At 47.0% G+C, this 27235-nt stretch overlaps 1 protein-coding gene across 2 annotated transcripts in view; it reads right to left on the reverse strand.

The window, feature by feature from the left end:
• The window catches only part of vac14 (vac14 homolog (S. cerevisiae)), a 406574-nt gene that overhangs the window by 337231 nt on the left and 42108 nt on the right, over nucleotides 1-27235 (reverse strand). For both annotated transcript variants that reach the window (XM_070897766.1, XM_070897765.1), the window contains exons 4-8: nucleotides 21603-21770; nucleotides 17735-17797; nucleotides 9178-9285; nucleotides 8114-8223; nucleotides 2970-3076 (exon numbers count right to left, since the gene is read on the reverse strand). In XM_070897766.1, the coding sequence (XP_070753867.1) occupies nucleotides 2970-3076; nucleotides 8114-8223; nucleotides 9178-9285; nucleotides 17735-17797; nucleotides 21603-21770 (556 nt within the window). The remainder of the gene's footprint in view (nucleotides 1-2969; nucleotides 3077-8113; nucleotides 8224-9177; nucleotides 9286-17734; nucleotides 17798-21602; nucleotides 21771-27235) is intronic.

A 27235-nucleotide genomic window follows, 5' to 3' on the forward strand; every position in this document is an offset into this window, starting at 1 on the left:
CCCCTATCCCTCATTTATTGGTGCCCCTCCCCTATCCCTCATTTACTGGTGCCCCTCCCCTATGGGGGATAGGGGACCCTATCTGAGGAAGGATATACTTGCCTTAGAGGCGGTGGAATAAAGATTCACTAGATTGATTCCTGGGATGAGAGGGATGTCTTTATGAGCAAAGATTGTGTAGAGTGGGCCTATCCTCTCTGGACTTTAGAAGAATTGGAGGTGATCGCATTGAAAAATATAAAATACTGAGGGGATTGACAGGGTGGATGCTGAGAGGTTGTTTACGCTGGTTGGAGAGTCTAGAACTACGGGGGTCACAGTCTCAGGATAAGGGGTAGGCCATTTAAGACAGAGATGAGGAGACATTTCTTCACTTCACTCAGAGGCTTGTGAATATTTGGAATGCTCTACTCCAGAGGGCTGTGGGTGCTCAGTCGATGAAGAAAGATTCGGATTTATATAGCGCCTTCCCGCACTACAACAGGGACTACACTCCCTCAGTACTGTCCCTCCGACAGTGCGGCGCTCCCTCAGTACTGCCCCTCCGACAGTGCGGCGCTCCCTCAGTACTGCCTGTGACAGACGGGTAGATTTGGATATTGGGGAGGGAAGAGAGGGGATATTGGGGGGGGGGGGGGGGGGGGGGGATGTTGGCCTGGTCGAGGACGCTAACGTTGGTGCGTCTGTACAAGATCCTGAAGATCAGCCATGATCATATTGAATGGCTTACTCCTAATTCTTGTTATGTTCCTATCAGGACTGGATTAAAACCCAGGCCCAGAGGTGAAAGGATACTGTTTATTCCACTGCTTCATTTAGTCCTGCAGTCATTTCCATATTACACTGTCTACATTTAGCACAAAATGCCATTATAGGAATTTACTGTTGCTTTAGCAGAACTAGAACACTTACAATTTTTCTTAATATTTTGACTTAAAGTTTCTGTGCAGCAAATACGATTACTGAACAACCAGAGACACGAGAAAGGGATATTATGCAGAGTTGAACCGCAGTCTTAACCTCTGACCCTGTTTATATAACAATTGGGAACTCAGAATAATGAGAATGTGGAACTCGTTACCACAAGGAATGGTTGAGGTGAATAGTATAGATGCATTTAAGGGGAAGCTAGCTAAACATATGAGGGACAAAGGAATAGAATAATAAGTTGATGGGGTGAGAGGAAGTAATGAGAGTGGGAGGAGGCTCGTGTGGCGCCTCCAATCACCAGTTTAAAAGCTTGGGATTTCCAGCCTTTAATTAGGTCTCTTTCCAATTGTCCCTCCCATTTCCACGGGGGAGTTAGTGGCGGGGGAGGAAGGGACAGAGGATCAGTTCGGCTCTGGGACCAGTCTGTGGGAAATGAAAGAACCACGCTGTGGATTAGCAGCTGCACAGTCCATTCCAACCATCATAAAATGAATACCTGCGGGTAATGTGCTGGTGCATTTCATGCCTGAAATCCCACACACCACATCGCACGCCTTCAGAATTCGGAGGAAGGAAAAATAACCACCTGGACCCTCCATCCCTGCTGCGTTCAGACAGTACTGGTGGAGATCAAGCGAGAGATGGCCCACTCGGTAGTGCAGTGGTTAGGATGTGGATGAGTAATCCACAAGCTGAGACTAATAATTCAGAGAGAACAAGGGTTCAAATTCCACAATAGCAGTTTGAGAATTTAAATTCAGTTTAATAAATCTAGAATGAGAGGTGATCTCATTGAAACATAAAAGATTCTGAAGGGGATTGACAGGATAAATGCGGAGAGGTTGCTTCCCCTGGCTGGAGTGTCTAGAACTAGGAGGAACAGAGGTAGGCCATTTAAGACAGAGATGAGGAAAAATTTCTTCACTCAGAGGGTTGTAAATCTTTGGAATCCTCTGCCCCAGAGGGCTGTGGATGCTGAGTCTCTGAATATATTCAAGGCTGAAATAGATGGATTTTTGGGGTCGAGGGGAATCAAGGGATATGGAGATTGGGAAAGTAGAGTTGAGGTCGATGATCAGAATGAATGGCGGAGCAGGCTCGAAGGGCCTACTCCTGCTCCTATTTCTTATGTTCTTACAAAATAAAAAGCTGGTATCAATAAAAGTGACCAAGCAATGATTGCCGTAAGAATCCAAACGGTTTTGGGTGTGCGATTCGAGTCCCAAGCCATCATGGTTGACTTTTAACTGCCCTCTGAATTGGCCCAGCCTAGCACGCCACTCGGCTGTACCAAACTGTTACATAGGCTCAACACCATCTTCTCAGGGCAACTAGGGCTGGGGAGTAAATGCCGGCCTCACCAGCAACAAATTTTAAAAAAAACTCTCTGGGGAAATAAAATGAGGACAGGTAGCCTCTGAGGTGTAGAGACAAGAAATGTCCATTGTGGAGCTCTCCCATCAAGGGCCCAATGTATAAATCCTGTAGCTTGAATCATGTTATCGAGCCAGATTTACAGCACAAAAACTGGAAGAAAAAGTTCACGGGACAAAAATGTTCTCCTGCCTGTGCAGCATCTGATGACTGCATGCATAGTGGCAAAGAGTGCAGTAAAACTCAAATACAGCCCTTCACTTTCACCCCTCTCCTGAAACAATTGATCCCTTTCTGCTCCACCAGAACCAATCGCTCACCTAAATAGCCGTTCCTTTGTTCGCACAATAGCCTAGACTGTGAACACCTGCAAGCTCATCAACTATAGGAAGCATCACAGCCAAATTCAATCCTGTCCGTACCCAAACGTCTAACGCAGGTAACCTGCGACAATTTCCCCTGCCCAACCCATGCCAATTAAAGGGCCCAGTCTGCGATTATCCAGCACAGCACGGAGTGAAGACCAGACCTGGATCCTTCCTGTACATATTGGGTCAAACTCAAAACTGCACCTACAGGCAGAATCGCACCTTCACTGTTCATCAGTGAGCTAATGGGATTATAACACTCTCTCGGAAGGGGAACGGGGAGGAAGAGGGACTCACCAGAGGCCTGGCAGTGGATGACCAAGATGTTGGCCATTTCAGCAAACTTGACACTTGAAGGGTTTTTCTTGATCTCCTTCAGAAACTCAACGAGGACAGTCTCGCACCTGGAAGGAAGTTAAGAACAAGTTATCCAGGTGCGGCCTGCTGTATAAGCTGCATCAAGAATGTGGCAAATACAAAATCATCTCACCCAGAGCTCCCAATGACAAAGCTGCTTAAGGCAGCAAACAGCCTGGCCGTACAGATCAGCGAGGCCCGAAGAACAATCAGTAGCCTGTGCTGAGGTGGCTGATCACAGCAGGGCAGGTATTGGGGTACAACAACTGCCTTCACTGCCCCAGATCAGAAAGAAACAAATGTCCAGGAACCCTCTTTTGGAAGTGCGCAGTTGGGAGCCGGATCGAGTTTACAGGATTAGGCTCCAATGGTCAACCTGGTTGATGGTACAACAAAAATGGCGACTTGAGCAAGGCACCAAAGGGTTGCCAATTCACCAAAAGACAACACAGTCAAGGGAGGAAGGAAGAAGATTTCACCGGGATGGGGAAGAGAGGAAAGTAATCTTACTCTTAATTCAGGAGTAAGAAACACGCTCAGCCCACTTGCATAAACTCCGTACGAAATGGTCCCCAATTTATGCTGACGTCGAGTACCAGTCATTTTGATACTAGCTTACGTTTTAGCGAATTAAGAGGGTGGTTTAATCACTGTCCAGCCAAGACTGGGCAATTGAACGACATCTCCGACTGAGTCAAACTAGTCGACCTAATCACTGGTTAACTGTGAAAGTGAACAGTATATAAGTTTTGAGAATACTCTCTCATTTCTTTTCAGTGGGATGTGAATCTTTGGAACACTCTACCCCAGAGAGCTGGATCATTGAATATATTTAAGGTGGAGATGGACAGATTTTTGAACGACACGGGTGTCAAGGGTTATGGGGAGTGGGCGGGGAAATGGAGTTGAGGCCAAGACCAGATCAGCCATGATCTTATTGAATGGTGGAGCAGGCTTAAGGGGCCGAATGGCCTACTGCTGCTCCTATTCTTATGTTACGTTCTTATTTAGAAATTTTTCTCACAAATAGCAACCATGATCTCCTGCCCAAGAAATGGATTTTCAATAGCTGCTTCTTCAGTTTATGTAAAAAAAAATCAGCCAGCAAAATGGTGAATGACACTACCTTACGCTGTGGTCATGGTCTTTGTAGCTAGAACTTGACTGGTGTGTGCAGCAGTTTCACTACAAGAGCAATGCTGCTCACAACCTGTAACTGGCTCCCTAGAACCTCGCTCGGAGCTGCAACAACCTCGATGGACTGCTTATGGGCAAGCTCTACCCAGCAAGCTTGGTTAAGTAGCCTTCCACATCTGAAATGTTTCCTGTGAGCAAGGCTGCCTATCTCAATCATCTGCTGCTTCAACCCTTTTACCAGGACAACTGGTGCTTTTTCTGTACAAGGGACCTGCATTACTTTATCTCCAACTGGACGGCAACAGTGAATCAGCAGAGAGACACAACCTAGTCTGAGTGGGCAGGATGTCACAATCGAAAAAGGAAGTTTTTAAAAAATTCGTTCATGCGAACTGGGTGTCACTGGCAAGCACAGAATTTATTGCTCATCCCCAATTGCCCGAGAGAAGATGGTGGTGAGCCGCATCCTTGAACCACTGCAGTCCGTGTGGTGAAGGAACTCCCACAGTGCTGTTAGGGAAGGAGTTCCAGGATTTTGGCCCAGCGATGAAGGAACGGCGATATATTTCCAAGTCAGGAAGGTGTGTGACTTGGAGGGGAACGTGGAGATGGTGCTGTTCCCATGCGCCTGCTGCCCTTGTCCTTCTAGGTGGTAGAGATCACGGGTTTGGGAGGTGCTGCAAAAGAAGCCTTGGCGAGTTGCTGCAGTGCATCTTGTAGATGGTACACACGGCAGCCACAGTGCGCCGGTGGTGGAGGGAGTGAATGTTGAAGGTGGTGGATGGGGTGTCAATCAAGCGGACTGCTTTGTCCTGGATGGTGTCGCGCTTCGAATGTTGTTGGAGCTGCACTCATCCAAATGGAGAGTATTCCATCATACTCCTGACTTGTGCCTTGTAGATGGTGGAAAAGCTTTGGGGAGTCAGGAGGTGAGACACTCGCCATACCCAGCCTCTGACCTGATCTTGTTGCCACAGTATTTATATGACTGGTCAAGTTAAGTTTCTGGTCAATGATGACCCCCAGGATGTTGATGGTGGGGGATTCGGCGATGGTAATGCTGTTGAATGTCAAGAGGTGGTGGTTATACTCTCACTTGTTGGAGATAGTCATTGCCTGGCACTTACGTGGGATGAATGTTACTTGCCATTTATCAGCCCAAGCCTGAATGTTGTCTAGGGGTTGCTGCATACAGGCATGGACTGCTCCATTGTCTGAGGAGTTGCAAATGGAACTGAACACTATTATCAGTGAACATCCACACTTCTGACCTTATGATGGAGGGAAGGTCATTGATGAAGCAGTTGACGATGGTTGAGCCTAGGTCACTACCCTGAGGAACTCCTGCAGCGATGCCCTGGGGCTGAGAGGATTGACCTCCAACAACCTCAAGCATTGTGCTAGGTATGACTCCAGCCAGAGGAGAGTTTCTCCAATTCCCATTAACTTCCATTTTACAAGGGCTCCTTGATGCCACACTCGGTCAAATGCTGCCTTGATATGAAGGGCAGTCACTCTCACCTCACCTCTGGAATTCAGCTCTTCAGTCCATGTTTGGACCAAGGCTGTAACGAGATCTGGAGCCGAGTGGTCCTGGCGGAACCCAAACTGAGCATCGGTGAGAAGGTTGTTGGTGAGTAAGTGCCGCATGATAGTCACTTTGCTAATGATGGAGAGTAGACTAATGGGGCGGTATTTGGCTGGATTGGATTTGTCCAGCTTTTTGTGGACAGTACATTTCTGTGCATGTCGGGTAGATGTCAGTGTTGTAGCTGTACTGGAACAGCTTGGTTAGAGGTGTGGCTAGTTCTGGAGCACAATTCTTCAGCACGACAGCTGGGATGTTGTCGGGGCCCATAGCCTTTGCTGTATTCAGTGCGTTCAGCCCTTTCTTGCTATCACGTGGAGTGAATGGAATTGGCTGAAGACTAGCTTCTGTGATGGTGGGGACCTCAGGAGGAGGCCGATATGGATCATCCACTTGGCACTTCTGGCTGAAGATGATTGCAAACGCTTCTGCCTTGTCTTTTGCACTCACATGCTGGGCTCTGCCATCATTGAGGATGGGGATATTCGAGTGGTCTCCTCCTCCCATTACTTGTTTAATGGTCCACCACCATTCACAACTGGATGTGGCACGACTGCAGAGCTTCGATCTGATCTGTTGATTGCGGGATCGCTTAGCTCTGTCTATAGCATGCTGCTTCTGCTGTTTGGCATGCATGTAGTCCTGTGTTGCAGCTTCCCCAGGTTGACAACTCATTTTTAGGTATGCCTGCTGCTGCTCCTGGCATGTTCATCTGCACTCCTCACTGAACCAGGGTTGGTCCCTGGCTCAATGGTAATGGTAGTGAGCGATATGCCGGGCCATGAAGTTACAGATTGTAATGGAATACAATTCTGCTGCTGCTGCTGGCCCACAGCGCCTCATGGATGCCCATTCTTAAGCTGGTAAATCTGTTCTGAATCTATCCCATTTAGCACAGTGGTAGTGCCACATAACATGACGGAGGGTGAAGACAGGACTTCGTCTCCACAATGTCTATGCGGTAGTCACTGCCACCAATACTGTCATGGACAGATGCATCTGCGACGTAGATTGGTGAGGACGAAGTTCAAGTATTTTTTTTGCAGCCTGCCTGCTGACAGTGAAGGGAACCCTCATAAAGCTTTGACTGGTAGAGATACCATCCAGATCCAATAGGGCATCATTAATCATACTTGCCTGATGTGCAAGCTGGGTCTTCAGGTATGAGTCAACTCAAACACTATGATTGTCAAAGAAATAAGCATGTGGAGTTAGCACTCCGACCCAGGCTTCTAGTAAAAACACAGATCCTACTGGGAATAGAAATTTCTCCTCAATTTCTGCATCTTTCATCTCTTCCCCCATTATTGAAAAAAGCAGCATCCTTGTCCTGGGCAAAAAAAAAGCCAACAGCTTCAGGCAAAACCAAATCCATTTAGGATGATAACTGCTGCTTACATTAGTACCAGGATCAAGACTAAAGCTCGGAAAAGTGGACCCACCTGAACAAAACACCATGACTGGTACTAATTTGCATAAAGGCAGTCACGGTCACATGCCAACAGAGCATCACCACCCAAGGGCAACAAGCTAAACAAGACCCAAACAGTGTCAGCTGTGGCTCAGTGGGTAGCACACTTGCCTCTGAGTCAGAAGGTTGTGGGTTCAAGTTCCACTCCAGGGACTGGAGCACATAAATCTAGGCCAACACGCCAGTGCATTGCTGAAGGAGTGCCGCACTGTCGGAGGTGCCGTCTTTTGTATGAGACATTAAGCCGAGGCCCTGTCTGCTCTCTCAGGTGGACGTAAAAGATCCCGTGGTACTATTTTGAAGAGCAGAGGAGTTATCCCCTGATGTCCTGGCCAATATTTATCCCTCAACATAACCAAAACAGATTATCGAGTCATTATCACATTGCTGTTTGTGGGAGCTTGCTGTGTGCAAATTGGCTGCCGTGGTTCCCACATTACAATAGTGACTACAATCCAAAAAGTAGTTAATTGGCTGTAAAGGGCTTTGAGACATCTGGTGGTCATGAAAGGCGCTATATAAATGCAAGTCTTTCTTGTCTTTCTTAACAGACTACTCTAAAAGAGGCTCTTTAACCCGTGTGCTGCCCTACTTAGATTTATTCTGGTTTTGGTCGACTACTACTGGAGTCAGTCACTTCTGACTGCACCTCAGTATCAGAACGGACTTAGATCAACTGCATTTCAGGATGGCAGTAACTGTTTGAGATGGTCCTGGGGGGAGGAATATCGGCACCACACCAGACATGTGGCTCCTTGATGCTGAGCAGCTGAGATAAGTGTGTTCAATGACCAACATCCCACATCTGGATGAATACAAAATTCACAAAGCTTGAGAGAATGACTCATCTGTGGCAACTTGCTCACAAAGTTCATCAACCACACTCACATTTTACGGATCTCTTTACTGTTGTCTCCAAGGATCTGAAAGAGCCCATCGAGGATTTCCGGCAGGTAGTCGAGCAAGTTGATGTCGGGAACACATTCCAATACCAGGATCTGCACAGAAAGCCAAGATTGAAAAGAGTTCGAGAGCCAGCGCCGCTCAGAGTCACCCCCGGCTCAACCCCAAAGGGTGGTGGGGCAGCTCATTCAGAAATCACACAGGAAACTGACCTGAATGTATCAGTGAACTTTAAAGTACGGAAAAATCTGCGCAGAGATTAGATTGCAAGCATCAGATTACCCGAGTGTCGTGGCATGTATAGACCTGGTCACCAACGTTTCCCCCCGCCCCCCCACCCCACGAAGGTGGGCAGTCACGCACTGATCGGGACCTCCCGTTCACAAATATCATGCTTGTGTGCAGCCGCAGTAAATTTAAAGGGACCACATACGGGGAAAAAAATTGGAGGGATCATCATCATAGGCAGTCCCTCGAAATCGAGGAAGACATGCTTCCACTCTAAAAAGTGAGTTCTCAGGTGACTGTGCAGTCCAATATGGGAATTACAGTCTCTGTCACAGGTGGGACAGACAGTGGTTGAGCGAAAGGGTGGGAGGGACTGGTTTGCTGCACGCTCCTTCCGCTGCCTGCGCTTGATTTCTGCATGCTCTCGGCGATGAGACTCAAGGTGCTCAGCGCCCTCCCGGATGTTCTTCCACCACTTAGGGCGGTCTTTGGCTAGGGATTCCCAGGTGTCAGTGGGGATGTTGCACTTTATCAGGGAGACACATTGCTGGTCACCAATGTGTGAATAGAGGGTAGTGAGGACATAGATCGCATTGGACAGCTCTTGCAGAGGACACAGGAATAACACAACTGTATGTAATACATTGTTGAGACCTCAGACACAATTTGGAGCCCAAATTGATGGTGCTGACATGGTAGCAGAAATGTTACTTCCCTTCTAATTGGTTTTAAAATGGCCATGTGACTGATTCAATCTGCTGCTGATTAGACTAAAACTCAACTCCTCTTACTGAAGACCAGGAACGTTGTTTGGAACTCACCCAGGAGATGATGAATTGCCTTGCATACTGATTGTTGGAATAAATTCGCTCTCTCAAGAGAGGGACAAAGGCCACAAGGTCAAACTTGGAACTTTCGGTGACAATGTCCTGCGAGATGAGAAATAACACCAGTATTAAATCATCCATCATCGCCAAAATAGTTATTGGTTGCGGAAATTGCAAGGTACATCCACATTAAACATTTCATACATAGTGAAATGAAAAACAATTTCACACAATTCCGTGCAATAGGAATCTCTATGTCATCATCATCATCATAGGCAGTCCCTCGAATCTATGTACATTTACGAACTCAAATATATAATGATCAAAAACTGCATGTGTTCAGAATATCCGGAGTGAAACTTCTGTTAGAGAGTCTTGTCTAAAATTGGCTGAGTGCTCGTGAGGAAGAATTAAAAAAGGTGAGGCTGGGTTTGAAACACTTGGTACCTGTACTATAGATAGGTTTATCCCATATTTCATACATATTTACTTCACACATGAAAGGTCCATACTTCACACATGAAAGATCCCATGGCACTATTTTGAAGAAGAGCAGAAGTGTCCTGGCCAATATTTGTCACGCAACCAATATCACAAACAGATTATCGGGTCATTATCTTATTGCTGTTTGTGGGAGCTTGCTGTGCGCAAATTGGTTGTTGCATTTCCCACATTACAACCGTGACTACACTTCAAAAGTACTTCATTGGCTGTAAAACACTTTGGGACATCCTGAGGTCATGAAAGGTCCTGTTAAATGCACGTCTTTCTATCATATAGGAGGCAAACTAACAGTGCTCCTTACATGCTGAAAGCAGAAGCCAAAAATTGTCAACGCTTCGGTCACAAACATTCAACTCTGGCCTCTGAAATGCGTCTCAACAGAACAATGGTGGCAGGGAAACAATTTATTTCAGTGGAACAACTACGAAGATCATGAGCAATAGCCTCATGGACGACCAAACCCTCCATCACAGTTGTGGACACTTGCACCTTGCTTGAATTAGGGCCAAGGTATTTTCATATTTTGCTTTCTAATCGCCACTGTTCTTGTTCAAGAGTCATCATCATCATAGGCAGTCCCTCGGAATCGTTCTTAGGTGGCTGTGCAGTCCAATACGAGAACCACAGTCTCCGCTGACGATACTCGAGGAGCTCAGCGCCCTCCCGGATGCATTTCCTCCACTTAGGGCGGTCTTTGGCCAGGGACTCCCAGGTGTCAGTGGGGATGTTGCACTTTATCAAGGAGGCTTTGAGGGTGTCCTTGTAAAGTTTCCGCTGTCCACCTTTGGCTCGTTTGTCGTGGATGAGTTCAGAGTAGAGCGCTTACTTTGGTAGTCTCGTGTCTGGCATGCGAACTATATGGCCTGCCCAGCGGAGCTGATCAAGTGTGATCAGTGCTTCAATGCTGGGGATGTTGACCTGGACGAGGACGCTAATGTTGGTGTATCTATCCTTCCAGGGAATTTGTAGGATCTTGTAGAGACATCGTTGGTGTTATTTCTCCAGCGACTTGATGTCTACTGTACATGGTCCATGTCCCTGAGCCATACAGGAGGGCGGGTATTACTACAGCCCTGAAGACTGAGCTTGGTGACAGTTTTGAGGGCCTGGTCTTCAAACACTCTTTTCCTCAGGCAGCCAAAGGCTGCACTGGCGCACTGGAGACGGTGTTGGACCTCGTCATCAATGCCTGCTCTTGTTGATAGGAGGCTCCTGAGATAAGGGAAGTGGTCCACGTTGCCCAGCGCCGCGTCATGGATCTTGATGTCTGGGGGGCAGTGCTGTGCGACGAGAACAGGCTGGTGGAGGACCTTTGGCTTACTGATGTTTAGCATAAACCCCATGCTGTCGTATGCCTCGGTAAATATGTCGACTATGTCCTGGAGTTCAGCTTCTGCGTGCACAATAGACCTTCTTACAACCACTAATCTATAGCTCTAATCACACTCAGATAAGGTGCAATCTCAAGTGATTGACCAAGAAGAGGAGATGTTGCAGCTCATTTCTTAAACTCAAAGTGCCACCTCCTGCAGGGCTGGGATGGCTCGGATTCTTTTCTGGGAGCACGTGTAAGGGCCGCTAATATCCTCGAAGAAACAGGAGGTAATTCATTTGGGAAGAGCTAACAAGGCAAGGGAATACACAATAAATGGTTGGACACAGATGTGTAGAGGAACAGAGAACCTTGGAATGCAGGTCCACAGATCCCTGAAGGTAGCAGGACAGGTAGATAAGTTGGTTAAGAAGGCACACTGAATGCTTGTATTCTATGCCTCGGCTAATAAAGGCAAGAGCAGGGTGGTTATGCTTGAACTGTATACAACACTAGTTAGGCCACAGCTGGAGTACTGCATGCAGTTCTGGTCACCACATTACAGGAAAGATTTGATTGCACGCGAGAGGGTACAGAGGAGATTTACGAGGATGTCGCCTGGACTGGAGAATTTTAGCTACGAGGTAAGATTGGAGATGCTGGGTTTGTTTTCTTTGGAACAGAGGAGGCTGAGGGGAAACCTGATTGAGGTACATAAAAATTATGAGGGGCCCAGCTATTTCCCCTTAGCAAAGGGATCAATAACCAAGGGCGTAGATTTAAAATAATTGGTAGAGGGTTTAGAGGGGATTTGAGGATGGCGGCGGTCTGGAACTCACTGCCTGAAAGGGTGGTAGAGGCAGATGCCCTCACTACAAGTACTTGGATTCCTTCCCAACTTTGTGCACCGGGTGTTATTCTCTTTACTAGGGCGGTTATAGTGAGCACAGGGCCAGCAAGACATGCCCAGGCACATCACTACAGAAGCAAAACAGCCAGTGGCAGTACGCCAGATTACAACTCGGCTCAAGGCAACATCACCAGAATTTCTTGTCCGTTGCTCAAAGTGCCATAACCTACATGGCTACGGACCAAGAGCTGTAAAGTGGGATTAAGCTGGGTAGCTCTTTGTCGGCCGGCACGGGCACGATGGGCTGAAATGGCCCCATTCCATGCTGTAAATTTCTATGACTCAGCATCTCAAACTCTTACACCCAGAAGCTGGAATGCCCACCTCAAATATCCTTGTGGCACTTCAGCGGGCCCAGAAAGAGTTGGATTTATTCCCAACTTTGTGCGCCGAGCGTTACACTCTCTTTACTAGGACTGGCTATATGAGCACGGGGGCAGCAAGACATGCCCTGGCACATTGCAATACGCCAGATTACACCTCGGCTCAAGGCAATGTCACTACAATGTCCTGTCCATCACTCAATTCCACGCCAGTACAAACGCCAGCCACACAAGCCGCTTTGCTACCTGAAGGAGACTGCACTCCCAGGGCTTAATGAGCAACACAGTATATTCCTGACTTCTTATTGCAAGACAAGTAACAGGCCATAGTCCCTATACAGACAAGCAAGGCTGCAGATGCAAATGGATATGTTAGTGCCCACACCCGAGGTAGCACCAAACCCTTTGAGCATTCTAAATTCAGGTCCTGGTGGGCGCAGGCTCACGTAGAAGTTCTTCTAATTCAGTATTAATCATAATCTCTGAGCGACCAAAGGATGCCAATCGTAGCACAGTGAGGTACAGGAGAGGGCATTCTGCGGAGGGTGCAGCTGAGGCACAGTGATACCGACACAAAATACAGACCACCCTCGTCCTGTTTCTAAAGCAAGGTGTGGAAACACATTTCTGCCCTTGGCCTCTGGTCATAAACCCCATTCTTTTCCGTGAAGCAACAGAGAGCGGAGACTGAAGGTGGCAGCTTTACAAAAAAAAAACGTACAATTTTAAAATACGAGATCATTGCCCCAGATACTGGGGTCTTTTCCTTAGGGTCAAGCCTCCTCGCAGCTGTGCTCACCTTGCCTTTCCATATTTTGTGCCATATAAACGACACGACCGTTAGCTTGGCAAACTACACAGAGCAAAACCTCTCTCACTGGACATACCGACAAGACAAGGTTGTCAGCTAAGTACTAGCTGTTAGAGATGATGATTAGTGGGTGAAGGACACTGCCAAGGATGGAGAGTGGGGAGGGGTATGCTGAATCAGGAAGTAGTGATCAGGCAACACTAAGCTTGCTTTTAAAAAGCCCGCAGATGGCAATAAGAAAGGGCAAGAGGCAAGTAATTCCAGTGTGAGGTGCTGAGAGAAAACGAGTCAGTCAACTCATGGCCACCACACTTTAGGAAGGATGTCAAGGCCTGGAGAGGGTGCAGAGAAGGTTTAGTCGAATGGTACCAAGGACCTCAGTTACCTGGAGAAGCTGGGATTATTCTCCTTAGAGCAGAGAAAGTTAAGGGGAGATTTAATAGAGGTGTTCAAAATCAAAGGGTTTTGAGAGAGCAAATAAGGAGAAAACGTTTCCACTACAAGAAGGGTCCACTACGAGAGAACACAGATTTGGATACTTGGCAAAAGAGCCAAAGATAAGAGGTGGTGAGAAGAATTGTTTAACGCAGCGAGTTATTATGATCAAGAATGCCCCGCCTGAAAGGGCGGAAGGGAATCGGATCAATATTTGAAGGGGAGAAAATTGCAGGGCTGTGGGGAAAGAGTAGGGGAATGGGACTAATTGGACAGAGATCCAACACAGGCACTCCCTCTGTGATTCTAGTAGAAGACTGTGATAAGCTTGACTTCATTCACAATGAGGAAGCAGGAGGAGTGTGTGGAGCAATGGATCTCTAACTTCGAAACAAGACCGAAGGGACAGACTTCAACAACCCCCCCCCCCCCCACCACTCCCGGGTAACCCGGCTAACCACCCTCACCAAGAAACTTTATTAAAAAAAACTGTACACTGAAGAATGCATCTGTTTAACATATTAACAATAGTAGTCCAGAATATAGAAGCCAGAGATTGTGCTGAAAATGAGCCGTGTTCCCCATCTACTTAAGCATCCTGCTGGATCACTAAACGCACGATCAGTTCATGAGCGCGGTGTCTACATTGCTTGCCTCAACAACTTGTATTTATATAGCGCCTTTAACATAGTGAAACGTCCCAAGGTGCTTCACAGGAGTATGATGACATCAAACAATTTGACACCAAGCCGCATAAGTAGAAATTAGTGCAGGTGATCAAAAGCTGAGTCAAAGAGATAGGTTTTAAGGAGCATCTTGAAGGAGGAGAGGTGGAGAGGTAGAGAGGCGGGGAGGTTTAGGCAGGGAGTTCCAGAGCTTGGGGCCCAGGCAACAGAAGGCACAGCCGCCAATGGTTTGACCAATTATAATCAGGGATGCTCAGGAGAGCAGAATTAGAACATAAGAATTAGGAACAGGAGTAGGCCATCTAGCCCCTCGAGGCTGCTCCGCCATTCAATAAGATCATGGCTGATCTGGTCGTGGACTCAGCTCCACTTACCCACCCTCTCCCTGTAACCCTTAATTCCCTTATTGGTTAAAAATCTATCTATTTTTGACTTGAAAACATTCAATGAGCTAGCCTCAACTGCTTCCTTGGGCAGAGAATTCCACAGATTCACAACCCTCTGGGAGAAGAAATTCTTTCTCAACTCGGTTTTAAATTGGCTCCTCCGTATTTTGAGGCTGTGCCCCCTAGTTCTAGTCTCCCCTACCAGTGGAAACAACCTCTCTGGCCTCTATCTTGTCTATCCCTTTCATTATTTTAAATGTTTCTATAAGATCACCCCTCATCTTTCTGAACTCCAACGAGTAAAGACCCAGTCTACTCAATCTATCATCATAAGGTAACCCCCTCATTTCTGGAATCAGCCTAGTGAATCGTCTCTGTACCCCTTCCAAAGCTAGTATATCCTTCCTTAAGTAAGGTGACCAAAACTGCACGCAGTACTCCAGATGCGGCCTTACCAATACCTTATAGAGTTGCCTTAGAGGAGCGCAGCATCTCCGGGGTGGGGGGGGGGGGGGGAGGAGATTACAGAGATAGAGAGGGGCGAGGCCATGGAGGGATTTGAAATTAAAGGATGAAAATTTTGAACACGAGTTTTACCCTTCAAGACAGTCACACCTGCAACCATCCCTTGTCCATGTTGAGAAGGGAAGCTTGGTGAAGTGGCCAAAAATGCCAGCACTCATTATACAGGTGTAACCAGCACGTGGTTCCTGGGCCTGGTGAGCATACACAGCCATTCCACACTTTCCATTTGCTCCCAGCCCACAGCCGTGAGTGCCGGCAACCTGATTCCCAGACCTGCACCGACGCTGTTCAGACGCTCTCCCTCCCTCCCTCCAATTTCCCCAGTCACGGAGCATCTCCCTGCAGCAGTGCCCAAAACACAAACTGTTGCACAAGTGCAGTGGTCAGTGCCCAGGAAAACAAGCCCATCCGGCGCCATGAATGACATGTTCTTGTATTCAAAAGGTACAAAAAATAAAGAATGTGCATTTCATAACACACCTTTCACAGCCTCAGGACAACCCAAAGTACACTACAGTCAATGAAATGCGTTTGAAATGCAGTCACCATTTTACTTTGGTGAAGACGGAAGCCAGTTTATGCCCCCCAAACAGTGAGTTGAATGACCAGTTAATCTGTTTTGGGGATGTTGGTGGAGGGGGGAATGTTGGTCCAGGACAAGTCCCGACTCGTCTTCAAAACAGTGCCATGGGATCATGTACCTCCATCAATAGTTACTGTGATATCTTACTCCTAAAGGGGCACTGACCAATGGCTTGTTCCCTCTCACCCCTCATTTGGATTTGAAGGTTGGGCGGGAGCAGACTCGATAATAAAATGATGGGGGAGGAACACGAGTTCATTTTTTCCTCTTGTTTAATGTCACAACTGGACTTCTCCAGAAATGAAAAGTGCTGAGAACACAGAGCGAAGGATTTGGAATTAATTATGTGCTCCATTTTAAATGGATCTCGGATATGAAAAGCAAAGTGGGCCCAGTACACTGAACACTTCAATGGATCCATGTGTGTTCGCTGGTCCGTAATTCTAACAATTCAATCTCCAGCAAACAACTGTCGAGGCACGATACTCTTGGGCAAAGTGGGGAGAAATTATTTTTATATATAAAAGTCAATTCAAGCTGTTGTTCAGTGACCCCTTCTGGAAAGTGCCCATTCACAATCTCTCAGTCCATTCATAATCCAACGCAACAACAACAGCTTTTATTTATATTATCATCATCATAGGCAGTCCCTCGGAATCGAGGAAGATTTGCTTCCACTCTAAAAATGAGTCCTTCGGTGGCGGAACAGTCCAATATGAGAACCACAGTCCGTGTCACAGGTGGGACAGATAGCCGTTGAGGGAAAGGGTGAGTGGGACTGGTTTGCCACATGCTCCTTCCGCTGCCTGTGCTTGATTTCTGCATGCTCTCGGCGATGAGACGCGAGGTGCTCAGCGCCCCCCCGGATGCACTTCCTCTACTTAGGGCGGTCTTTGGCCAGGGACTCCCAGGTGTCAGTGGGGATGTCGCACTTTATCAGGGAGGCTTTGAGGGTGTCCTTGTAACATTTCCTCTGCCCACCTTTGGCTCGTTTTCCGTGAAGGAGTTCCGAGTAGAGCACTTGCTTTGGGAGTCTTGTGTCTGGCATGCGGACAATGTGGCCTGCCCAGCGGAGCTGATCAAGTGTGGTCAGTGCTGCAATGCTGGGAATATTGGCCTGGTCGAGGACACTAATGTTGGTGCATCTGTCCTCCCAGGGGATTTGTAAGATCTTGCGGAGATATCATTGGTGGAATTTCTCCAGCGACTTGGTGTCTACTGTACATGATCCATGTCTCAGCCATACAGGAGGGCGGGTATTACTACAGCCCTGTAGACCATGAGCTTGGTGGTGGATTTGAGGGCCTGGTCTTCGAAGGCTGCACTGGCGCACTGAAGGCGTGTTGAATCTAGTCATCAATGTCTTCTCTTGTTGATAAGAGGCTGCCGAGGTATGGGAAATGGTCCATGTTGTCCAGGGCCGCGCTGTGTATCTTGATGACTGGGGGGCAGTGCTGTATGGCAAGGACAGGCTGGTGGAGGACCTTTGTCTTACGGATGCAACTTGCATTTATATAATGCCTTTAACATAGTAAAATGTTCCAAGGTACTTCACAGGAGTATTATAAGACAAAACAAATCAATTTGACACCGAGCCACATAAGAAGAAATTACGGCAATGACCAAAAGCTTGGTTGAAGAGTTTTAGGGAGCATCTTAAAAAGGAGGAAAGAGAGGTAGAGAGGTTTAGGGAGGTAGTTCCACAGCTTAGGGCCTAGGCAACTGAAGGCATGGCCACTGATGGTTGAGCAGTTATAATCAGGGATGCTCAAGAGGGCAGAATTTGAGGAGCACAGACATCTCTTGGGGTTGTGAGGCTGAAGGAGATTACAGAGATAGGGAGGGGCGAAGCCATGGAAGGATTTGTAAACAAAGATGAGAATTTTGAAATCGAGGTTACTTAACCGAGAGCCAATCTAGGTCAGCGAGCACAGGGGTGATGGATGAGCGGGACTTGGTGCGAGTTAGAACACGGGCTGCCGAGTTTTGAATCAGCTCTAGTTTACGTGGGGTAGAATTTGGGAGGCCAGGCAGGAGTGCAACATAACGACACACCACATCTGTCCAGCAGCTTACCTTTAATAACCGGTCCAGCAATTCAGAGCCACTTTTGACATTGGGATCTGGATCTGCAGCCAACTGTGTAAAACACAAGACACATTACTCAGAGCAAACACTGGTCAGGGGTACCATTTTACTTCTAGCATGAATACCCCGAAGCAGGAAGTTACAGAAAGTAAATGACTGAGAGGTGTAGATGACCCTGATGATTCCAGGGATGAGAAGCTTAGTTAGGAGGACAGCTTAGAGAAACAGGGACTTTCTTCATTAGAACAAAAAAGGATAATGAAACATCTGATAGAGGTGTTCAAATTCGATTGGCGAGACACTAACTAGAGGGCATAACTGATCCCAAAAGAAGATTAGGATTTATTTCATTTATTTTTTAATGCAGAGAACTGGTAGGACATGCCCAACTGGAATAGTGGTGTACGTAGGATCCATAATAGCTTTTAAAATGGATGAGAATAAATATTTGAAGAAGAAAACTTTAAGAGGATATGGGGAAAGTCTGGTGAATTGGGCGACAAGGAATGAATGGGCTCTTCGCGAAAGGATGGAGAGCCCCACCTGACTTTCTGGCTGCTCCCGGCTAACCATACGATCAGATCAGCCACATGGCTCGAATAGGCCAATCAGAATCTGAATTACAATCCCACTCAAACACCGAAGGCAGCTCCTAGACATCCGCATCAAATTTAATTCATTTGAAGTACCTCTAAACATTGACCAAATCAAGTTCCAACTGAAATTTTAAATACACTGAAAGACATCAAGCCCAGAGCTCAACATGTCTGGAACTCTGTGAACAAGAGGCACCTTGGGTTGCCAACTCGGGTTGGAGGCATTCCTGAAGGCTTAATCACGTGACTTTGATTCATGTGACATTTGATCGTGTGACGTTTGACCACGTGACATTTAATCACGTGATACTTGATCACATGACTTCTACAAATGTTACTGCATTTACCTTACATCGGTTGGGTCCCCTATAACTGAGTATTTTTGCTTGTGGTTTCACGCTGGCACATGTTGTGCGACACTTTCCGATAAGAGGCCACTCGTGAGATGAGGCCGGGGAAACCAAGGGTGGGGAAGACAGGAAACTGAGGGTGAGGAAGAGGGGAAACCGAGGAATTCCTCCATTTTAGAGAACCCCCCATTTATGAGCCACAGTTCCACCAAGGCCAAATCAGGAGAACACAGGGAGAACCACCAGGCCAGATCAGGAGAACACATCAAGAGTGACCATTTTATATTTTAGACAATCCCAAGCAGTGCTCACTCAAACCGGAATCTCCGGTCCAAAAGCTAACAGTTGTTAACCTGCCCCAACAGGTGAGTTGGGAGAGCAGAGGCTGATGTCTAAATATCTGATTTCATCCACACGCGGAGGCCTGCTCATGCCCCTGATCACACACAGCTCTCTGATAACAACGTTGCTTTTCCCATTCCGGTAGACTTCCAACCAATCCGGGAAGGTTGCCAACCCTTGGGGAACTATCTGCTAAGACTACTCAATTCCACATTTTTCTTTTATATCTAATTCTGTCTGCAAGAGATCCAGTTGTGCTTTTAAAATTACAATGCTCATTGACTTTGTCCCTGGAAGCACAATCGATATTGGGTTAGTGAAACGGTGCCAAGGACCAAATGAAGCTGAATGAGAAACCGAGGCTTTCATCTGTGCCCGCATCAGCCAGCCTCATAGCGATGTCGACGGGAGACGAGGGCAAGGAGAAGAGAAACTGTTGAGCCCAGGGATTTGAATCCTCAGCGGAGTTTGATTTGGCCAGAGCATCTCAGCTTCATTTCACCACTGATCCCCAGCTCATTAACACTAAAGGGAAAAAACAACTGTGAAGGAGAGGGAGAGTGGGAGATGGGCAAGGCTGCAATCAGGATCGTGCTAGCAAGGTGCGTTTTTTTGTGTGACTGCTTTCTCCATCCACACCCCCTTGCTGGTGAGCCCCCCCACTAATTCCGTATAAACTAGACAGGTATGACATGCAGGACAAAATGGCAAATGTATAGAGCTAGTTTCAAAAATAATTCCCTGTTGTAAACAGCCCTCCCTTGCACCTCAATATTCCAGTATAGCATTCCTGCCACCATTCTCCCTTGCAGGTCAGACTTTAGCCACCGAGACTATGGGCTCAATTTTCCCCAATGTCGTTCTTTGGAGTACTGCCAGAGCTATGTCCATTTTTTTTTTTAGCCCCGACTACTCCAAAAAAAAATAAGTAGCAAGTTTCCCAGTTCTATTTTTTTAAATTGGCGCAGCGCAGCTTGTCCTTTAGCTTCAGGGGGTGGAGCCTAATGTCTGCACCAAAAAAACCATGCTACCCCCCCTCCCCACCCCCTGTCTGCGCATGCACGGAAATTTTTTTTTGACGTGATTGCTAGGGGCGCGCATGCCCAGTACACCTCCCAGTCTACATTCGGCCATTTTTAAAGAGCCAGTTGTGTGTGAGAACTTTAATTCTTAATGGAAAAATTGGAGCTACAATACAAGATGCAACGCGGCGCAAGGACCAAGAATTTTTCACAGTGGAGGCACTGGTTACTGTATTTGAGGCCGGATGGCACAAGCTGAACACCAGCAGAGATCACACAAAAGTTTCACCAAAAGAAATGAAGAAACGCTGGAACCAAGTTGCAGAAGATTACTGTGCAATGGTGACCATCCCGAGGTCTGGAGGCCAGTGCAAAAAGTGGCAGGACCTTGGTCAAGTATTTAGTATGAGTCACATTTTCATTTATTCAATGGAATTGCAATTGTAAATGTGACCAGCTGTATATGTCCCACCCAGCAGAAAGACACCCTCTCTAAAAAGTTATATTTCCAGCTTTGCAGAGGAAGGTGGCGCACAACACTGGGTTCCTCATACGATGAATCATTTGGCACAAGCAGCATTGACTGACCCAGAGAATCAATTGTTTCCTCCGCAGCACATCATGCAGAAGGCTTGCACGAGGTATGGTATTGTCAATATTGCCCCCATATTTAAATTGTACCTTTGCAAGAAGCTCAAACCGGCAGGCAGGACAAGGTTCTTTGTTTATTCTCACCCCAGGGTCGACACCCTAGCATGGACCACACCCAGGTCTGAGCTTACAATGAGAACCCCCCCCCCCCCCACCCCCACCCCCAACGTTTCCTTTGATGCTGCTTTCTACATAGTGACATAGTGTAAGGCTTCTCATGCCTTCAGTTCGGCTTCCACACCCTTCCCCCTCCCCCACCAGCACCCCACACTCCCCATGGCTTCTTTTCAAGCTGAGCCCCAAGCCCGTGCCCGGGCGAGGGACCGATTCTGCCGGCCGACGCTCAGACCCTCGAGCCCGGTTTGGAGACGTTCCATGGTGGCGTGGCACTTTTTAAAAAAAAAAATCCAAACTTAGAGAATTGCATGAAACTTCCATTTCCTGCATTTTCAGTTGAATAAATATAAGCTTGATGATGCATATTTAAGTGTTCATGACTCCCTCCAAAACTTCACCTAAAAACAATGGCGTCTTTCTGCGCCGACTTTTTGATGTGCGCTGGTTTTTCTTAAATACACAGAAGGTTTTTTGGGGAGTGGTCGCATATGCCGTCCGAAGAGAAATGCAAGTTGGCCAAACTTGCATTAGTGTGAAAAACTGGCAGGCATCAGGTTACGCCCCCTCGACGTAAAAAAACCCAAACCTAAACAAAAATCATAACTGAGTTACGCTCACGCATAATCTTTGGGGAAACTTGGATTTTTTAAATTTAGGCCAAAAAAACGGCGCAAGTCACTGGGGAAAAATGGTTTATAGTTTGTCCTTTTTAAATAAAGATTATAAAGAGACCAGTTCCATGCTGACTGTTGTGGTTTACCAACAAGCACACACTTACCTTGCTGAGTCCGTTGAACAGTACGTTGAAGTGCGGAAGGACCGAGCCTCTGGCCACCTTCACGATGTTGTACAGGGCCTCGCAGGCATAATATCGCAATCGGCTATCCGCATCATTGAAACATGTCAAAACCGGTTCAATCAGTTCCTTCAGATACAAACCAGAGTCCTGCAGGCAAAATATATACACATTAAACCATCACAACGCGGGAGAACGCATTCACACTTTAAACGTGCCTGATTTAACAGCAACTTTCTGATTTCCTCTCCTGATGGCATTGACACGATGTTCCATGGGCACCAGATGTCCTCTGGTGCCTCATCAAGCTGGTCCGCTCTCGTGAGAGAGTATGGACTAAGTATCCCATCAGCACAAGCTTGGGAACTCATTGATCTTTCCTCCGATCACCTCCCCCCCACCACCCCACCCTAATTCAGGGGAACTCAGGGGAACTGCTGCCAACTCCTGCCTCGCCCAAGATTAGAGAACATGGTGCAGCTCCAGGAATTGAACCTGGGATCAGGTAAAACGGCGCAGACCAGTACGCGAGCCTGGGACCTCGGTCAGTCAATGCTGTTTGTGCCAAATGATTCAGTGGCCTGCCCAACAAATTAAACTTTATCCTAGTTTTACATTCACCTTCCCTCCCGACACGACTATCTCACATCCCATCCACCACCCCAGCCACCCTCCATATATATCCCAGTATCACCCCCACCCTCCCTGTATCTCCCAGTATCACCCCCACCCTCCCTGTATCTCCCATTATCACCCCCACCCTCCCTGTAAATCTCCCCCACCCTCCCTATATTTCCCAGTATCACCCCCACCCTACATTATATCTCCCAGTATCACCCCCACCCTACATTATATATCCCAGTATCACCCCCACCCTCCCTGTATCTCCGATTATTACCCGCACCCTCCCTATATCTCCCAGTATCACCCCCACCCTCCCTCTATCTCCCAGTATCACCCCCACTCTCCATCTCCAAGTATCACTCACACCCTCCCTTCCTATATAGCTCAGCTTTATTTTTGCTCGAAAGCTGTTTCTATTCCCAAAGTTACTGGTGAGGTCGTTGCTAGCAGGAGCTACAGTAATTGGATTCAAACCAACTGGGATTAAAGTCTGAAAGATTTATAAGATCATCAGGTCGGTTATCAAAAGGGCAGAGAGCTGGCACAGGAACGATGGGCTCACTCGGGAACAGGCTGAGAAAGGCCACTGATCCCAGCCGTGAGGGGGAGTCGATTATAAACTGAGCTGTTTCCAGCTTAACAACGGGGAGATAGAAATCAGCTCACCCCCGTCATTGTCAGCAAGTGATCCCAGTACAGCTTCCACTCAAATCAGTCTTAATTCTAACATTTGACATTAAAGGGGGAAACTTAAACAATGTCATGACATAAGGATACTCTCCATGCACAGGTTTATTTATCCATTAACATTCTAAGCAATCATGTTATGATCTTGCATTTTATGACTTTGGATCACTAGTAATCCAGGACCCAAACACCATTTGCTCTGAAACAAAAAGGAGACAAAAGCAAAAGACAGAAAGGAGATGAGGAAAAGTGGAGGGCAGAGAAACCCAAGGCAAAGAACAAAAAGGGCCACTGTACAGCAAAATTCTAAAAGGACAAAGGGTGTTAATAAAACAAGCCTGAAGGCTTTGTGTCTTAATGCAAGGAGTATCCGCAATAAGGTGGATGAATTAATTGTGCAAATAGATGTTAACAAATATGATGTGATTGGGATTACGGAGACGTGGCTCCAGGATGATCAGGGCTGGGAACTCAACATTCAGGGGTATTCAACATTCAGGAAGGATAGAATAAAAGGAAAAGGAGGTGGGGTAGCATTGCTGGTTAAAGAGGAGATTAATGCAATAGTTAGGAAAGACATTAGCTTGGATGATGTGGAATCTATATGGGTAGAGCTGCAGAACACCAAAGGGCAAAAAACGTTAGTAGGAGTTGTGTACAGACCTCCAAACAGTAATAGGGATGTTGGGGAGGGCATCAAACAGGAAATTAGGGGTGCATGCAATAAAGGTGTAGCAGTTATAATGGGTGACTTTAATATGCACATAGATTGGGCTAGCCAAACTGGAATCAATACGGTGGAGGAGGATTTCCTGGAGTGCATAAGGGATGGTTTTCTAGACCAATATGTTGAGGAACCAACTAGGGGGGAGGCCATCTTAGACTGGGTGTTGTGTAATGAGAGAGGATTAATTAGCAATCTCATTGTGCGAGGCCCCTTGGGGAAGAGTGACCATAATATGGTGGAATTCTGCATTAGGATGGAGAATGAAACAGTAATTTCAGAGACCATGGTCCAGAACTTAAAGAAGGGTAACTTTGAAGGTATGAGGCGTGAATTGGCTAGGATAGATTGGCGAATGATACTTAGGGGGTTGACTGTGGATGGGCAATGGCAGACATTTAGAGACCGCATGGATGAATTACAACAATTGTACATTCCTGTCTGGCGTAAAAATAAAAAAGGGAAGGTGGCTCAACCGTGGCTATCAAGGGAAATCAGGGATAGTATTAAAGCCAAGGAAGTGGCATACAAATTGGCCAGAAATAGCAGCGAACCTGGGGACTGGGAGAAATTTAGAACTCAGCAGAGGAGGACAAAGGGTTTGATTAGGGCAGGGAAAATGGAGTACGAGAAGAAGCTTGCAGGGAACATTAAGGCGGATTGCAAAAGTTTCTATAGGTATGTAAAGAGAAAAAGGTTGGTGAAGACAAACGTAGGTCCCCTGCAGTCAGAATCAGGGGAAGTCATAACGGGGAACAAAGAAATGGCAGACCAATTGAACAAGTACTTTGGTTCGGTATTCACTAAGGAGGATACAAACAACCTTCCCGATATAAAAGGGGTCAGAGGGTCTAGTAAGGAGGGGGAACTGAGGGAAATCTTTATTAGTCGGGAAATTGTGTTGGGGAAATTGATGGGATTGAAGGCCGATAAATCCCCAGGGCCTGATGGACTGCATCCTAGAGTACTTAAGGAGGTGGCCTTGGAAATAGCGGATGCATTGACAGTCATTTTCCAACATTCCATTGACTCTGGATCAGTTCCTATGGAGTGGAGGGTAGCCAATGTAACCCCACTTTTTAAAAAAGGAGGGAGAGAGAAAACAGGGAATTATAGACCGGTCAGCCTGACCTCAGTAGTGGGTAAAATGATGGAATCAATTATTAAGGATGTCATAGCAGTGCATCTGGAAAATGGTGACATGATAGGTCCAAGTCAGCATGGATTTGTGAAAGGGAAATCATGCTTGACAAATCTTCTGGAATTTTTTGAGGATGTTTCCAGTAAAGTGGACAAAGGAGAACCAGTTGATGTGGTATATTTGGACTTTCAGAAGGCTTTCGACAAGGTCCCACACAAGAGATTAATGTGCAAAGTTAAAGCACATGGGATTGGGGGTAGTGTGCTGACGTGGATTGAGAACTGGTTGTCAGACAGGAAGCAAAGAGTAGGAGTAAACGGGTACTTTTCAGAATGGCAGGCAGTGACTAGTAGAGTGCCGCAAGGTTCTGTGCTGGGGCCCCAGCTGTTTACATTGTACATTAATGATTTAGACGAGGGGATTAAATGCAGTATCTCCAAATTTGCGGATGATACTAAGTTGGGTGGCAGTGTGAGCTGCGAGGAGGATGCTATTAGGCTGCAGAGTGACTTGGATAGGTTAGGTGAGTGGGCAAATGCATGGCAGATGAAGTATAATGTGGATAAATGTGAGGTTATCCACTTTGGTGGTAAAAACAGAGAGACAGACTATTATCTGAATGGTGACAGATTAGGAAAAGGGAAGGTGCAACGAGACCTGGGTGTCATGGTACATCAGTCATTGAAAGTTAGCATGCAGGTACAGCAGGCGGTTAAGAAAGCAAATGGCATGTTGGCCTTCATAGCGAGGGGATTTGAATACAGGGGCAGGGAGGTGTTGCTACAGTTGTACAGGGCCTTGGTGAGGCCACACCTGGAGTATTGTCTACAGTTTTGGTCTCCTAACTTGAGGAAGGACATTCTTGCTATTGAGGGAGTGCAGCGAAGGTTCACCAGACTGATTCCCGGGATGGCGGGACTGACCTATCAAGAAAGATTGGATCAACTGGGCTTGTATTCACTGGAGTTCAGAAGAATGAGAGGGGACCTCATAGAAACGTTTAAAATTCTGACGGGTTTAGACAGGTTAGATGCAGAAAGAATGTTCCCAATGTTGGGGAAGTCCAGAACCAGGGGTCACAGTCTGAGGATAAGGGGTAAGCTATTTAGGACCGAGATGAGGAGAAACTTCTTCACCCAGAGAGTGGTGAACCTGTGGAATTCTCTGCCACAGAAAGTAGTTGAGGCCAATTCACTAAATACATTCAAAAGGGAGTTAGATGAAGTCCTTACTACTCGGGGGATCAAGGGGTATGGCGAGAAAGCAGGAAGGGGGTACTGAAGTTTCATGTTCAGCCATGAACTCATTGAATGGCGGTGCAGGCTAGAAGGGCTGAATGGCCTACTCCTGCACCTATTTTCTATGTTTCTATGTTTCTATGAGAGCCTAAACTGTGCAGCACTAAAAAGATGACTGCTCTATTTTTGATCTTCCCCACTCGATTGCTCGGCAACGTTTCCCTTAAGCTGCGTGGCCGCACAGTGCTCTCGAGGTCCTGTGCAGCCGGCTCACCCGCCTTTAAATGGAACAACCAGGCATGCACGGAATTTTGAATGGGCCGTGCTGCCCAAAAAAATAAATGACAGGAAACATTGCTGCTGGAGTCTGACGGTGGGCATCTGTAATCATCATCATCATAGGCGGTCCCTCGAAACGAGGATGACTTGCTCCCACGCCAAAAAAGGGATGGGTTCACAGGTGTTTCAATGAAGGACCCACTATTCCAAATCCTGAACTACATCCTGAAGGGTGGAAAATGCCTGTGCATGGATTTTTTTAATGTGTGGTGGCCGTTGCACACCAGCCACCACACGGTCTTGGTCCAGTGGCAAGAATTAACCAAGACGACTGGAGACCAGCTCTGCTGCACAGACCTAGTGCGCACACATATCGCAGTGTGGGCTGGCCCATGCTGCCTCTGGCTCTCGCCTCTCCTGGGCCCCGATCACTTCCCTCTACAATCTCTTGCCGCTCCTTCGTTCGACCTCGCCACTCCTGCTGTACCTGCCCATGCTCTAATCAGCGACCTGGACCTTGATGACGTCACTCTTTGCTGCCGTCGCCCTCCTGCACCAGCTCGCGCTGTACCTTGCCATGCTGCCCATGGCCGCCGCCGCTCGCCGCTCCTTTTATGACCCCGACCTGCCGCTGGTGGTCTCTCGCAGGTCAGGGCGCCATGTATGGATGGCCCATATGTAAACTGCCTGCCTGGTTGTCACAGTATTGTATTGTAATTCCACGGGAGCAGGCTGACAAATACATTTCTAAGTATTGCACATACCAATAGTTGGAAATGACGTGGCCAAGATTAAATTTGCAACTCAAACCCATGCTTCAGACAGAAAGGGAGGCCTATCCGAGGGGCAACTTCTTGCTGGTATTTCCAACATTAACTAAAAAAATTTATGGGTAGGTTTATTGTTTTTTTTAGAATTTATT

This window comes from Pristiophorus japonicus, chromosome 13 (assembly GCF_044704955.1).
Source record: "Pristiophorus japonicus isolate sPriJap1 chromosome 13, sPriJap1.hap1, whole genome shotgun sequence".
Lineage (NCBI taxonomy): Eukaryota > Metazoa > Chordata > Chondrichthyes > Pristiophoridae > Pristiophorus > Pristiophorus japonicus.